Genomic DNA, 15,139 nt, shown 5'->3' with positions numbered 1-15,139 from the left:
GCACACACACACACACACACACACACACACACACACACACGGTGAGTACTGAGTCCCAAGGATTGGGGCCTGGAGACCCTTCTCAGTCCATCACCCGCAAACCGGGGCCATCTGCAGTGTACACACACACACACACACACACACACACACTTCAAATAGCCATTAGGAGAAAAGGACTTTCAAACTTTTTAAAACATAATTTACTATCTAGTGTTGTTTTGATTATAAATTACTTATGTCTCTGAGTGAGTGAGTGAGTTTTTAGGGGAAAAGTCCGGCCAGGGAAATTGTCCCTGATCACACATGGTGACACTGGCCCTACATCGAGGCCATTGCCAGGACAGTACCTAGAGGAGCTCTGAGTGGGGTAGTGGTGGAGACGGTGTCAAAAGCCCCAGATGAGGAAGGGTTGGGGGCAGAAGCTACCATTAGCCTTTTCTTTTCCTTAGATTACTGGCCTGGCCCTGGCAAGTTCTCTCGCACAGACTATGTGGCCAGCAGCATCCAGCGGGGCAGAGACATGGGGCTGCCCAGCTATAACCAGGCTCTGATGGCCTTCGGCTTAAACACCCCGAACAACTGGAGTGAGCTCAGTCCCCACGTGGAGCCCCAGGTCAGCATGAGTAATGGAGTCGCAGGAGAATAACGGCTAACGTGTTCCTGGAGTGGAGATGGGCCCGGGCCTGTTCATAGACCAACTCCTTTCATCTGTTCCCTGGGGCCAGGTGTCATTCTGACTCGGTGGTCCCGTAGGACAGAGCAGAGGAGTCCCATGTAGTTCCCAAGGTCGTAATCTTTCTGGAGGCCGACGGCCTCGTCTTGCTCATGCACAGTGGTGGGTATGTTTGACCATGGGCCTTTTGTTTAGCAACTGAGGTCTTGACCACTGTGTGATCAAATAGACAGACAGACAAGCAAAAACCAAGCTCACTGCCATCGAGTGGAGGTGGACTCATAGTGACTCTATTGGACAGGACAGAACTGGCCCTGTGAGGCTCCAGGACTGGAACTCTTTAGGGGAATAGAAAGCCCCATCTTTCTCCCATGGAGTGGCTGGTGGTTTTGAACTGGCGACCTTGAGGTTAGCAGCCCACCATGTACCCGCTACACAGGGATCCCTACTGTATACATGCATGTAATAAAGTAGACACAATAAAACCCGAGAAAGCCGACACCTGCTACGGGAGGAGCACTACTAAAACAAGCCCCACTAAAACAAGCGACAGAAAAGCATCCCACTGTTCCAGTCCACAGTGGGAAACCTGAGGTCTGGGTCTGGGGGTGGGGCAGTTCTTGGAGCCCCAGCTCTCACAGCTACTATCATTATCCCTGTTTTAGGGACAAAGTAGCCAGTCAATCCTAGAGGCTGGCTTTAAACTCAGGTCACCTGACTCCAGCGTATGTTCTTAGCTACTACATCGTACCTCTTCGAAAGGGTGTCTTCTTGGTTGCGTGCAATGCTCTCAGTCTTGCAGTGTTCCTTCCCGTGGGGAGGGTGTCCCTGAAACTGCTCGCAGGAATTGGGCAGGCCGTGTAGCAAAGACCACAGGCTAGGTCCTTGGACACCTGCCTCACCATGGGCGGGGACACAGATCCCCACCACCCCCTCAATGGCTAGCTCCTGCTAGATGGACAAACTGCTTAGGAAGATGAAGAGGAGGCGGCCTCCCCCCCATGCCCACGCCCCCAAGCCAGGACAGAGCAACCGGGTAGGGGCCCTACATGTAAAGGCTGGGACAGCAGTGGCTGCCTTCCAGGGCACAGTCTCCTCACCTCCTCTGCTGGCCCAGGTGCTGGAGGCCACAGCCGCGCTCTATAATCAGGACCTGTCCCGGCTGGAGCTGCTCCCAGGGGGGCTCCTGGAGAGCCACGGGGGGCCCGGACCCCTCTTCACTGCCATTGTCCTGGACCAGTTTGTGCGACTGCGGGACGGCGACCGCTACTGGTTTGAGAATACCAGGAATGGGTAAGGCCAGCCTGCGCCCCCCCCCCCCAGCCCCTGCCCCTGCCTCAGCTTCTGCCTCAGCCTGGGCACAAGACCCTCTCTCTCTGGCCCCAGGCAGCCCCCATGAGCCCCAACCCCTCTGTGTCTCTTTCCTGGTCTGAGTCCTTGAGCCTGAGGCTGCTGGAGAGTCCTGATTCCAGCCACGTCTCATCCTCCCCCAACACAGGCTGTTCTCCGAGGAGGAGATTGCCGAGATCAGGAACACCACCCTGCGGGACGTGCTAGTGGCGGTCACCAACGTGGACCCCAGCGCCTTGCAGCCCAGCGTCTTCGTCTGGCACGAGGGTGAGCATCCAGGGAAAACACTGTGACGTGGCCAGAGGAAAGGCGAAGAGGAAGAGGGCCCCCTCGGGGCTGGGGCGGAAGCCCCATGGGGCCACTCCCCCAGTAAGGCCTGGCGCAGCCCGGCCTCTGGCTTTCGCCTTGTGGTCAAGTGCGGTGGATGCTGAGGGGCAAAGAATGGATCGGAATTGAAAACAGTTCAGAACCCTGTTGTGCAACATTACCCAGTAGAGGATCGATCACTTTCTACACGTTCTGCATGCACAATTCCGTGGCGTTGTTGATGTCTCCGGGGATGTGTAATGTGGAAGGGGCGTTTTAAGGGAAACACGTTTCGGGGCAGTCGACCGGGGTTGGGAAGAGGACAGCTTGGGCCTTTATAAGACTACAGGGACGGCTGCTTGGCCGAGGAATGTGTTCTTGGGTTTTGAGGTTTAGGTCTCCTCAGGTGCACCCTGCCCTCAGCCCGAGCAGCTCACGACCAGAGGCCTGCCCGCCTGTGTGCCCCTGACCGTGGTGGACTACTTTGAGGGCAGCGGTCCTGGATTTGGAATCACCCTTGTAGCTCTCTGCTTGCTTCCCTTAGGTGAGCCCTTTACCCTCACCCCATCGTCCCTCTCGGGGCCTCCCTGCTCCCCACAGCTAGTCCCGTTGTCCTGCAGGGCAAGGTCCTTGGTACCTTGGCACGGCTTGAGGCCAGGCTCAAGGGTCTTGGGAAGGGAGGGGAGGCAGCCAAAGGGCCAGTGAAGCTGCAGGCAAGGCCCTCCCCACGGGCTCCTCTGATCCCCTTCAGTGAGTCTACTCATCGCGGCCGTGGTGGCCTATTTCCGGGGCCGAGAGCGCAAGAAGCTACTGAAGAAAGGCAAAGAGAGCATGCGGAAGAACTCGGCCAAGGATGGGGTGCCAGGTGAGCCAGGGCTGAGGGGAGGAAGAGGGCCGGTGGGGGGCTTGGGGGAGCCCCTAGGAGAAAGAACCAGGTTGCAGATTCAGGGGAAAGTCAGGCTTCGAGGTCCCCGCTGGCCCTGGTAGAGGGCAAGCCCGGGAACCTTATCGGATCACTCTGTGCCATTGCCTCTCCTCCAGCGATGGAGTGGCCGGGCCCCAAGGAGAAGAGCTATCCCATCATCATCCAGCTCGTCGCAGACAGGGGTCTGCAGGTCCTGGACAGGCAGCTCGTCGTGCTCCGCATCATCCAGCTACGGCCCGCTCAGCAGGTCAACCTCATCCTGTCCAGCGACCGTGGGTGCCGCGCCCTGCTGCTCAAGATCCCCAAGGAGTATGACCTGGTGAGGCCGCCTGGCTTCCACATCACCCCAGCCTGGGAAGTCCTCGCAGGCTACTCTCTCCTCCGCTGCAGAGGAACCCTGTGGAAGCTGGGGAGAGAGACTCCCTGCAGACACTGGACCCATCCTGAAAGGGTGGGGTGGGGGGCAGTCTTTCCTTCCTTTCCTCAATGCTAGCCCCAGGGGAGGCAGAATGTGAAGCTCTTGTTCTCAGCATCAGTGCGACCCTGCTCTCACCCAGGTGCTGCTGTTCAACTGTGAGGCGGAGCGGGCCACCTTTGTGCAGCACCTGCGGGACTCCTGCCGCAGCTGGGGCTTGGACATCCACATGGCCGCGGTAGACGAGAAGGAGCTGTTCAGGAAGGCGGTGACCAAGCAGCAGCGGGGACGCATCCTTGAGATATTCTTCCGGCACCTTTTTGCCCAGGTACCATGACCCGGGCCTTAGGAGCCTGTGGTCCATCTGGCGCCATGGACCGACCCCATGGGGGACAAACTTATCTCTGTGCTCTCTTGTGCTTAGTCACTGAGGAGTCACCAGTCACATCTCTGCTTTGTGCCTCCATTGTTTCCTTGTCTAGAAAACCATGATTCAGACAGTTTCCACCCTATTGGGTGGGTGGACTCATTAAGACCATCCCCGATGCCAGTGGTGTCTGGTCCCCGCAGCCTCAGCCTCACCTGGGAACCTGATAGAAAAACACGGAGCTACGTACAGGGCTTAGCTTCAGTTCCTTGTAGGCATTGGACAAGTGTACGGCTTTTTCCATTTATACGAACAAGCCATGACCAAATTCTAGGCACAGGGCACCCTTATTCGCCTCAACATGAGCATGTCCTTAGCCTCTTCCTGCTGGTCCACCTGTGTCTACTGTGTCTTTTTCTCTCTTACTTTACATGTTCACACTTGGCCCACCCCCCACCCCCTCTCACCCCGCTCCCAGACTCCCTGTGTTAGACAGGGTTCTCTAGAGAGATAAAACCAAATTGCTGATAATTCAATATATTTATTTATAAAGATAATTAGATATATAACAAGAAATGAACTGTTAAATCATATACAGATAAATATATAATACAAGAAATAAACAGTTAAATTATAAAGCACTACAAATGGCTCAGTGCAACTCACGAGAGAGTTGTGAGAGACTAGCAGTCCTTCAAGTCTAGTCTGCTGCCAGATCTTCCTCTATTTGTAGAGAGAGCTAGGCTATGTCAGCACAGCAGCCAATCACAAGGCAGGTCACCAACTGCCAGTCCCCAGCTCCAGAGATGTCTTAAAGGGACCTCAACTTACAGTGACACAGTCCACAGGCTAGGCGTCCCACAGGTAGTGTAGCCTTTAAATTGAGGCACAGAACAAGCAAGGCAGCCGCACACTGGTCTGATGATCACAGAGCGAGAGACAAGTAAGGCGAGGCTCACCAAGCCATTTATCTCTCTGCCCTTCAGTTAATCCCACTTGTGTTTATCAGCCAGGCTGGCACAATAAACTATCTCACTCCCTATATAACATTGCTGATGGGTTGGGGTAGGGGCGCAGAAAAGGCTGGTTACAAGAGGCTTGATTCACCCCTTCTGCTGGAGAGTCGATGCCTGAGCCAGAAGTCTGTCTGAGGACCAAGGAGCTACCAGGGCTCGACCTTTCTGATTGGATTTTGGGGAGATGAGAAGGGGAGGGGGCGGTGTCACTGAACTGCTTCCAGACTGGGCTTCTGCTCCTTCTCCCCTTCTCCCTCCCGGCCGCTGCCCAAGTGCAGGTGCTGGACATTAACCAGGCAGATGCAGGGTCCCTGCCCCTGGACTCCTCACAGAAGGTGCGGGAGGCCCTGTCGTGCGAGCTGAGCAGGGCCGAGTTTGCCGAGTCTCTGGGCCTCAAGCCTCAGGACATGTTTGTGGAGTCCATGTTCTCTCTGGCCGACAAGGATGGCAACGGGTACCTGTCCTTCCGGGAGTTCCTGGACATCCTGGTGGTCTTCATGAAAGGTGGGTACCAGTGGGGTGGTAAGCCTCATCCAAGGCCCTGGATGTCTTTCAGCAGGGAGCTAGCTGATAGACACCTTTCTCTACCCAGGCTCCCCTGAGGATAAGTCCCGCCTGATGTTCACCATGTATGACCTTGATGAGAACGGCTTTCTCTCCAAGCAAGAATTCTTCACCATGATGGGGTACGGGGTGTGGGGTGGGCCATGCCTGCAACTTCCCGATGTTTTAAATAGGAACACAGGTCAGGCCAGAGGGGGGCAGGCAAGGTGGCTATCTGCTGTGAGAGGCAGGGGTCCAGGCAGAGTGTACGTCTCTCGGGGTGCCCGGTTCCAAAAGTTTACCTGCCAGGCCTGGGATTCTAGGAGGGTTTATAAAACAAGACAAATGCCACCAAAACCCAATGATGCTTTCTGACATTTTGGGTGCCTTTGGATCCTTGAAAACAAACTGTTTACAAAATCCAGCTCTCCTAACACTGTGTCTGACACACACTTAGTAAAAGGATGGATGGATGGATGGATGGATGGATGGATGGATGGATGGATGGATTCTTCTAACACGTATCACATGGCATGCAATTGGGAGTAACAACATGGAAGCTCCTTTCCATTCCAACTTGTTCTTCCTTCATCTTAAGCCATTTCTGTTTCTGGTGTGCCGGTAAAGGCCAGCACTGAGCATCAGGTTCTGTGTTGTTGAAATCAGTGCCCAGCCACAAAGGTTCACATCCCTTTGCTCCCCGCTGAACCCATCCCCTATGCCCTGTGCATGGGACATAGAGGCGTCCAACACGTGGTCCCTGAGTGAGATAAAAGGAAGTGGATGAGTGAATGGACCGAACTCACCTGTCCCTTTGCGCCATTTTTCACTGCCTTATGCATCCCTCTTAGCGTCCAAGGACCACACTGGACAGGGGCTTCTGGTTCTTTCTTCTTATTATTAATAATTTTAGTGGGGGGTGGGTCTGACAAATCTTATGACAACCCATCATTCAGTTGTATTATGCACACTTGTACATAGGTTGCCATCAACGTTTCCAAAACATTTTCTTTCCACTTGAGCCCTTGGTATCAACTCTTTTTTTCCGCCTCTTCCCTCCTATTTTTTTTGGTGGTTATATTTATTTATTTATTATTCATCATTAGAAAAGGGTCTTCTGAAGGGGCTTGGATAAAACTGATGGCAGTCAATAGCCACTTGGGTGTGTCGCTGCAGGCTCAGCCTTGGGCAGGGCTCTAGGGAATCTGGGAGAGGATCCCTGCCACCAAAGGCTGAGTGCCCACCCCCAGGTCCTGTCACACAGAGGGATGCTTTTCTGGCAGGTGACGGCAGTGGTGGCCGTGCCGGGCGGGCTGGGTCTTTTCCTGCTGGGCTTGTCCCCATGGGTACGGCCTGTTTGCTTTTTTCCCCAAGTACAGCCCAAGAAACGTGTGGCCACAGTCAGTCTGGGTGTGGAGACACTTCCGGCTGCCTGGCAAGATGCTGGCACAAGGAAGCAGTGGGCAGTGCAGTAGCTCCAGCTCCTCGCCACTCTCACTGCCTTGTGCTCCAGCTTCACTGAGCAAATGGGGGTCTAGGGGCCTAACGTGCGCCAGGGCCCACGGAGGAAAGTGGGCAGACAGCCTGCCCCAACAAGCATGTGCCCTGGACACATCCCAGCTGGGCGGCAGTCTCCCAGGTCTACGGGCTGCTTTCTCCCACTGCTCAAGGTCACTTTCAATTCTCTTCTACCTCCTGAGCTTGTGGCCACCGCACCCAGCTTAGTGTCATCTGCGGGCCAGGTGAGCACCTTCTCGGTGCCACTTCCCGGGTCACTGGGAGCCACATGAGCTCATCTGGCCCTGCCCCACCCTGCATCCGCCCAAGCCTGGCCCAGCCTGGTGACAGGCTGCTCTGTCTGTGGTCCTCCCTCCCCCTCCCTCCCCAACCCCAACCCCAGCTCCTTCATCGAGATCTCCAACAACTGCCTGACCAAGGCCCAGCTGGCCGAGGTGGTGGAGTCCATGTTCCGGGAGGCAGGCTTCGAGGACAAGGAGGAGCTGACGTGGGAGGACTTCCACTTCATGCTGAGGGACCATGACAGCGAGCTTCGCCACACGCAGCTCTGCGTCAAAGGTGGAGGTGGAGGTGTGTGGCTATGCAAGGAAGGAATAGGGGGAGTGGCTTCGGTGAACAGGACCCAGAGCTTCCCTTCAACCGGTCCTCAGTGCCCGGCGCGGAGCCGTGCCCGTGCCCTCCGTTGTCACATACCAATGTGCAATCTGTGCACTGCACTAAGCTGTCAACAGTAGGGTCAGGGGTGACCTGAAATTCTGCCTGCTTGCTGCTCACCAAGACTCGGCCACTAACCGGTGTGGGCTGTATCTACCTGGAGGAAGAATGCTATCTTCTTGACACCAAGTCGGGGTTCATGACCCTGTAGGGGGGCCGCCCCCAGAAGGGGGGCCCCTTTCTACTTTTCGCAAGTTATCTAGCAGTGGCCACCCTGTGTAGTGGGGCGTACTCAGAGTGGGGAGCGAGGGGGAACAGGCCAGTCACTGGTAGGGGCCCAGAAGTCTTCCTGGTGGGGTAGGGAAAGCCCTGGTCTCGGCCCTTACCCCAACTGCCCTGTGGGGAAGCCTGTCTAGCTTCTTGTTCTCCTCCGCAGGTGTCCGAGACATTTTGAAACAAAACATCAACTCCCGAGTCTCATTTATCTCTCGGACGCCCAAGGAAAGGTGAGCAGACATGGGGCGTTAGGAGGTCCCCTACAGAGAAATGCAGGGTGTGGGGCTGCTGTGTCAGCCCCAGAAGGCAGACAGTTGCTATGGGGAAGTAGTCCTAGCCCCCATTCCAGCTGCCTCACATACCCCAGGCCACCCAGGAGCTTGCTGGCTCCTTGCCCCTCTAGGCCAGCGTTGAGTTAAACCACAAGTTCAAAGTATATGCAGTCACTGGGCTCTGCTGTCTTCCCCCCCTCCCCCTCCTTCTCTCAGCTCCTATGCCAACGGACTGGGCCTTCCTGCCTTAGAAGCTCCTGAGCTAGGAGGCTCTGGGCTGAAGAAGAGGTTTGGCAAAAAGTGAGTGTTTCCCAGATTCCTGGGCCTAGGGAGATTGGGGCAGGGTCTCAGGGTTACGCCTTGCCACCCAAGGGACCATCGGAGTCTCCTATTTGTCCCTGGCCTGGTGTGTGTGTTTGGGGGGTAGGGGTGGTGGGGGTGGGTGGAAGACAGTCAAAGTGCTCTTCAGTCTCTGCCTTCAGTTCGACCTTTCCTTCCGTCTCCTTATCTCGTGGCTCTCTACGTTTTGTGAATTGGTCGGGGTTTGCCGAGCAGGCCATTGCTTTACATTCAGTATTTTGCACCCCATTCTTTCGCCTTGTGCTTTGAAGTAACACCAAGAGGATAGTGAGGGGTGTCCTGACTTCTGCCTGCTTCGAGTAGATGGGTCAGGCTGGGGCAGGGCGCAGGGCGGGAGGCAGGGTGGACCAGAGGAGGGAAGAGGGTGGGTGGGAGAGTCTGCTCCTCAGTGTTTGGTGCTCTTCCTTTGAGGGCCCAATGTGACCTCTGCCGGGGGTCCTATGGGGGAGGCCAGAGTGCCCTGACCTCACAGCCACCCTGCCTCCCCCACAGCAGGCCGGCGGGGCCCCCTCCCAGACTGTACACGGAGGCGCTGCGGGAGAGGATGCAGCGGGGCCTGCTAGCCCAGAAGCTGCAGCAGTACAAGCGCTTCGTGGAGAACTACCTGCGGCACATCGTGTGCGTCGCCGTCTTCTCGGCCGTCTGCGCGGGCCTGTTCGCAGAGCGGGCTTACTGTAAGAGCGCCGGGCGCGGGCCGGGCATCCAGGTGGGAAACCCAAGGCACCGCCCAGGGCCAGCCCGGAGCCCACCGCTGGTGCCTCGCCCACCCCTCCTCTCGCCCTCCCCAGACTACGCCTTCACCTCGCCATCTTCGGGCATATCCGAGACCACCTTTGTGGGCATCATCCTGTCGCGGGGCTCGGCGGCCAGCATCTCCTTCATGTTCTCCTACATCCTGCTCACCATGTGCCGCAACCTCATCACCTTCCTGCGGGAGACCTTCCTCAACCGCTACGTGCCCTTTGACGCCGCCGTGGACTTCCACCGGTGGATCGCCATGGCGGCTGTTGTCCTGGCCAGTACGTGGTTCCCGGGCACCCTCCCCACCATGGCCTCTGCTAGGTCTAGCCCCGGGCTCTGCGCTGGATTGGAGGTAGAGCGGTTCCTGGGTGGCCCCTCTAACCGGCGACATCTCTCTCAGTCTTGCACAGTGCTGGCCACGTGGTCAATGTCTACATCTTCTCGGTCAGCCCCCTCAGCCTGCTCGCCTGCATCTTCCCCATCGTCTTTGTCAATGATGGGTCAGTTCCGTGAAGGCTCTCTTGGGGGGCACCTGGGAGTGGACTTGAGAGGCTAATGAGCAGGGAAAAGTCAGCCCTAGAAAGCCAGCTCCTCCCTGAGCTATGGGGAGAAGCCTCGTTTCGGGAAGCTAAGAAGAGATGTCCAGGTAGGCTTTGAGGATGAGAGCCGGCAGTGCTTTGCCAGCAAAGGGCATTGGGAGATGAAGTTAGAGACTCTCCCCAGGTGTGCTGACACATGTTGAGGGAACACATCCGACATAGCAGCCAGGTGTCCAAGAAGAGGATTGCCAAGTCAGCCACTGGGCCAAGTCTGCCAACTGAGCATTTCCTAGGTGCCTGGCATGATTCTAGGCACAGGCACACAGCAGTGAGCAAAACACAATCTGCCAGAACACTGGTCCCAGTGGTCAAGGAGGTCAGGGTAGCGTGGGAGGAGACATGCGCTTGCAGGAGGCTGGAAGGGCCGCTGGCCGTCTGAGTGGAGGATGGAGCTTGGGGACCCCAGCCTCCCCAGCAGAACCCCGGGCTAGCGGAACCGAGTTGTGGTGCTGGGTGGAGGCGAGGGAGCCTCTCCTGCCCACGCCAGAGGCTCAGAGTGCCTTTGACTCCCAGGTCCCTGCTTCCCCAGAAGTTCTACTGGTGGTTCTTCCAGACGGTTCCAGGTAGGCGATGGTGATCTGGAGGGGGACTCTGTCCGTCCGAGGACCTCGGCACCTCCTGGGAAGGCGGGCTTGTCTATAGGGGTTGAGGACTTCCATTTTAAAACGAAGTCCAGCTCTACCACCTGCTGAGCAGTGGGCAAACGGAGGGGATTTTCAACTCACTCGGAGGTCCTCCTTGCTGACTCTGTCCTCCCGCCCCGCCCCCTGCCCCCAGGCATGACGGGGGTGCTCCTGCTCCTGGTGCTGGCCATCATGTACGTCTTCGCCTCTCATCACTTCCGCCGCCGCAGCTTCCGGGGCTTCTGGCTCACCCACCACCTCTACATCCTGCTCTACATCCTGGTGAGGGGCTTTTCTGGACAGAGCCAGGCCATGGGGCGGGGGTGGGGGTGGGAGGTGGGGGGAGCACCAGTGATGGGAGGCAGAGGAGTGGGGCAGAAGATCAAGATTTCAGACCCCAGACCCTGAGTCTGTGTCAGCCCCATTGACCCAGTCCCACCCAGGAGTGTCGCCTGGGCAAGGCAGTAGGGTACAGGGTGGGCCCAGCTTGGCTGGGCCTGAGCTGTCTTCGCCGGCCGTGTCCCCAGATCATCATCCACGGCAGCTTGGCACTGGTTCAGATGCCCCGATTCCACATCTTCTTCCTGGTCCCGGCCCTCATCTACGCGGGGGACAAGCTGGTGAGCCTGAGCCGGAAGAAGGTGGAGATCAGCGTGGTGAAGGCAGAGCTGCTGCCGTCAGGTACCAGGTCCTGGCTTGACCTTACAGGTGCAGAGTCCTGGAGGTCAACCCTTGGAACTTGGGGAGACAGCTCCCCGAGCCGTCCGATCCCATCACAGACCCTGATAGCCTCTTGGGCTCCCGAGGCTTTCCTGGAGGGAATGCAGCCACGGAAAAGGCTGCACAGCCCCCCGGGAAGGCTTGCTGGCAGGGAGCAGTGGCTGTGGATGAGCCCGCTGACAGGGCAGGCAGAGGGGCTCAAGGTCCCCAAAGACCCTCCACCTAGGTGGCCAGAGTAGTGCACCAACCTTATATCCCTTCCTATTGGTCCAGGTGGTAGAGGCATTCCGTGTTGGGCTGCTGGCCACAGGTTAGCGGTTGGAACCCACAGGACAAAGACAAAGGTCTCTGCTCCCGGGAAGAGGCACCGTCTCAGAAACCCCCAGAGGCAGTACCACCTTGTCCTGTAGGGTCACCATGGGTCCAGATCGACCCGACGGCAGTGAGTTTAGTTTGGGATTTTTATCTTCTCTTAAGGGGCCCTAGTGGCATTGTAGTTTCAGGCTTTGAGTGGCTAATGGCAAGATCTGTGGTACCAAACCCAGCAGCCACCCCAAAGGAGAAAGGCGGCCATCTCCTCCCGTAGAGATAGATGTAGAGTCTCACGAACCCCCACAAGGTCTCTGTGAGCTGGAGTCAACTCGATGGCAGTAGGTTTGGGTAATCCTCTCCGAATAGCCTGCTTCCAAGACGGGGAAACATGGCCCAGAAGGTGGGAGAGCCGAGTGTTGGCCAAGGCAGGCACTTGGCTCCCTGTGGAGCGTGGCAGGAGATCGTTTTTTAAGTGTCACCAGTTGCCACCAAGGCCACCCTGGCTTTCAGAGATTCCATGCGTGTCTGAGTACACCTGTGTCCCTTGGGGCTTTCAGTGGCTGATTATTTGGAAGTGGATGACCAGGCTTAAGTGTCCAAGAGCAAAAAAATCAACCTCATTTCAATGTCATTTCCACCAAGAGTGCCCTATGGACACCTCGAGTGTCGGTGTGTGGCTTGCTAGCTCCAGCCTCCCCAATCTCTCTGATTAACATGGAGAGCATTGGCCTTGGGCTTGGCTGTGACTAGGCAGGAAAGATCAGCTCAAACTTGATAAGACCGTGTGCTGCCTTCCACTTGAGACACATGAACAGCCCCTGGGGAGCCCAGAACCCCATGGGGAAGCTGAGCTCTCTGGAGCTGGCAGGGTCCAGCTGAAGGGGGTGCAGAGAGGAGTGGAGGGGTGAGATGGGGACCAGAAACCTGCTCTTGGGTGCCAGGAAATAGAGAAGCAGTGGCGCCTTGCTCAGATCCCGAGTCCCCTCCCTTGTGCTGTGGGCATGTGGAGAGGGAAGTGTGCCCAGTAATCCGAAGGTGATAGAAGCAGGTTTTCTAATCCACGCCCCACCCCTCCCCAGGAGTGACCCACCTGCGGTTCCAGCGGCCCCAAGGCTTTGAGTACAAGTCAGGGCAGTGGGTGCGGATCGCCTGCCTGGCCCTGGGCACCACCGAGTACCACCCCTTCACGCTCACCTCCGCCCCCCACGAGGACACACTCAGCCTGCACATCCGGGCCGCGGGGCCCTGGACCACCCGCCTCAGGGAGATCTACTCACCCCCAACGGGCGGTGGCAGTGCCAGATACCCAAAGGTGCCGGGTCCACCCCTGGGAATCTGGTGACTGGGCCTTAGGCATGGGTGGTGGGTCCCTGCCCTCTCTCATCCTAAAACGAGAAGCTCCAATTACCCCTGGGCCAGGCTGGGAGCGAGAAGAGGGCTTTGAACCAAGATGAGATGTCTCTGCACCTTCCTTTCCTATGACCCCTCCATTCTGGCCTCCGCGTGAGGGCAGGGCCGGCACAACTCCCCTCTCCTCCTCTCTGCAGCTGTACCTCGATGGCCCATTTGGAGAGGGCCACCAGGAGTGGCACAAGTTTGAGGTGTCCGTGCTGGTGGGAGGGGGCATTGGGGTCACCCCCTTTGCGTCCATTCTCAAAGACCTGGTCTTCAAGTCCTCTCTGGGCAGCCAAATGCTCTGTAAGAAGGTGAGTGTCCCGCCCCCTTTCAAAGTCATGGGGACGGGTGGCCCAGAGTGTGTTCCTATGTCACAGCAGACCAGCATGGGGACACGGCCTGGGCTCCCTCTGGTGGGGCCTTCTGAAGACCTCTCACCCACAGCTGTCCAGAACCAGTGTCTGAGGGGGGGCGGGGGCGACAAAGCATCTGTTGGTGAGAAGCTTTGGCTTCAGAGCGTCCTGCCAGAGGCGGGGTGTCTTGTGCGGGGTGCGGGGTCCTCGAGCCTCCCAGATGAAAGTTGAGCCTGGTCCCATGCTGGAGCCTCGTGTCCCGTGTCCCCAGATCTACTTCATCTGGGTGACGCGGACGCAGCGGCAGTTCGAGTGGCTGGCCGACATCATCCGGGAGGTGGAGGAGAATGACCGCCAGGACCTGGTGTCGGTGCACATCTACATCACGCAGCTGGCCGAGAAGTTCGACCTCAGGACCACCATGCTGGTGCGTCAAGGCCCGCCACCGTCTGGGCTGGACGCTGGACCTGGCAGTACCCGACATGACCGCCCCTCCCCATCTTCTCCCCATCCCCCAGTACATCTGTGAGCGGCACTTCCAGAAGGTGCTGAACCGGAGTCTGTTCACGGGCCTGCACTCCATCACGCACTTTGGCCGCCCCCCCTTTGAACGCTTCTTCAACTCCCTGCAGGAGGTCCACCCCCAGGTCAGCCCTCCTCCATGCGTTCGGCCTTTCCCCACCCACAGTCCACAAGATGGGGTTCCCAGGAGAGCTCCCGGGGAAAGCGCTGCCACTTAAGGTGCCCCCCCCCAAGGGCCTGGAGCGGATGTGCTGCACCCCCCCCCCACAACCCCGCCCCCCTCAGCCAGGTCTGAGGATTGCTTCCTCCTGGGGAGCGAGTACCTAAAGTGGAGGGCCTCTCCCCTCACCTGACAGGTGCGGAAGGTTGGGGTGTTCAGCTGCGGCCCTCCTGGCATGACCAAGAATGTCGAGAAGGCCTGCCAGCTCATCAACCGGCAGGACCAGGTCCACTTCATGCACCACTTTGAGAACTTCTGAGGCACCTTCCCACTCTGCTCCCAGCACCGGCACCCACCGCTCCTCCCTTCTGCGACCCAAGTTGCACAGTCCTGCCAGCGACTGCTCTGCCTGAGTCTACCAGCAACCCCAGCTGGAGAGCTGAGGCAGCCCCTCCCTCCCTGCCTCTCTGCCCCAGGATCTGAGAAAGCAGAGAAGAACCCCTGGCTCAGGTCACACGAGGTGGTTATGAGCAAAATGGGGAGAAGGTGAAGAGATTCAATCGTGCCTGCCTCCCATGAGCCCCCAAATCTAGTTTTCTTGGCCTAGACATTTGAGAGAGGATGGGGGTCCGATATTGGATGCAAAGAGAAGGTTTAGAGAGAGGATCCCATGGGAGCCGAGCCCAGAAGCCGCGATGGGCAGAACTGGACAGTCTCAGCTCAGTCTCCAAAGATGTTTTAACTCCCGTTCCAGAAGGGAGCAGCCCCAATCCCAACCTTCCCTGCTCCTAGAGGGGCAGGGACTCAGAGGAGGAACAAAGATGCCTCCCCAGCCCTGACCTTCCTGGTGCTGACCAGCAATGCCGGCCACCTGCCCTTGGGGCCAGCCCCTCTCTGAGCTTTCTGGAGCAGCCTCTCTCCCAGCCAGCCAGTCACCTCTTCTCAGTGATCTCTGCCCTAGGAAGTGGGTGAGCCGCAGTCCAGTTTTCCCAGGATTCTCCTGGTTTTAGCACCGAAAGTCTCATGTCCCTGCAAACCA

The 15,139-nt window shown here is 57.7% G+C and overlaps 1 protein-coding gene across 1 annotated transcript in view; it reads left to right on the top strand.

Annotated features, from left to right (window-relative positions):
• LOC101654000 (dual oxidase 2) overlaps positions 1-14,419 on the top strand; it is a 19,347-nt gene extending 4,928 nt beyond the window's left edge. Inside the window, exons 9-32 of the mRNA XM_004709492.1 lie at positions 450-613; positions 1,791-1,966; positions 2,172-2,290; positions 2,736-2,873; positions 3,081-3,194; positions 3,371-3,573; positions 3,812-3,997; positions 5,331-5,556; positions 5,645-5,738; positions 7,496-7,683; positions 8,077-8,085; positions 8,204-8,273; positions 8,532-8,615; positions 9,171-9,349; positions 9,464-9,694; positions 9,817-9,916; positions 10,529-10,578; positions 10,793-10,920; positions 11,166-11,319; positions 12,750-12,982; positions 13,218-13,376; positions 13,690-13,845; positions 13,937-14,065; positions 14,297-14,419. Coding sequence (XP_004709549.1) covers positions 450-613; positions 1,791-1,966; positions 2,172-2,290; positions 2,736-2,873; positions 3,081-3,194; positions 3,371-3,573; positions 3,812-3,997; positions 5,331-5,556; positions 5,645-5,738; positions 7,496-7,683; positions 8,077-8,085; positions 8,204-8,273; positions 8,532-8,615; positions 9,171-9,349; positions 9,464-9,694; positions 9,817-9,916; positions 10,529-10,578; positions 10,793-10,920; positions 11,166-11,319; positions 12,750-12,982; positions 13,218-13,376; positions 13,690-13,845; positions 13,937-14,065; positions 14,297-14,419 — 3,413 coding nt within the window. The remainder of the gene's footprint in view (positions 1-449; positions 614-1,790; positions 1,967-2,171; positions 2,291-2,735; positions 2,874-3,080; positions 3,195-3,370; positions 3,574-3,811; positions 3,998-5,330; positions 5,557-5,644; positions 5,739-7,495; positions 7,684-8,076; positions 8,086-8,203; positions 8,274-8,531; positions 8,616-9,170; positions 9,350-9,463; positions 9,695-9,816; positions 9,917-10,528; positions 10,579-10,792; positions 10,921-11,165; positions 11,320-12,749; positions 12,983-13,217; positions 13,377-13,689; positions 13,846-13,936; positions 14,066-14,296) is intronic.
• The last annotated feature ends 720 nt before the right edge of the window (positions 14,420-15,139 follow it).

This window comes from Echinops telfairi, unplaced genomic scaffold (assembly GCF_000313985.2).
Source record: "Echinops telfairi isolate 266 unplaced genomic scaffold, ASM31398v2 ScPeMD7_8;HRSCAF=38, whole genome shotgun sequence".
Taxonomy (NCBI): domain Eukaryota; kingdom Metazoa; phylum Chordata; class Mammalia; order Afrosoricida; family Tenrecidae; genus Echinops; species Echinops telfairi.
Note: the sequence above shows the minus strand (reverse complement) of the source record. Positions and strands in the feature narration are given on the sequence as shown.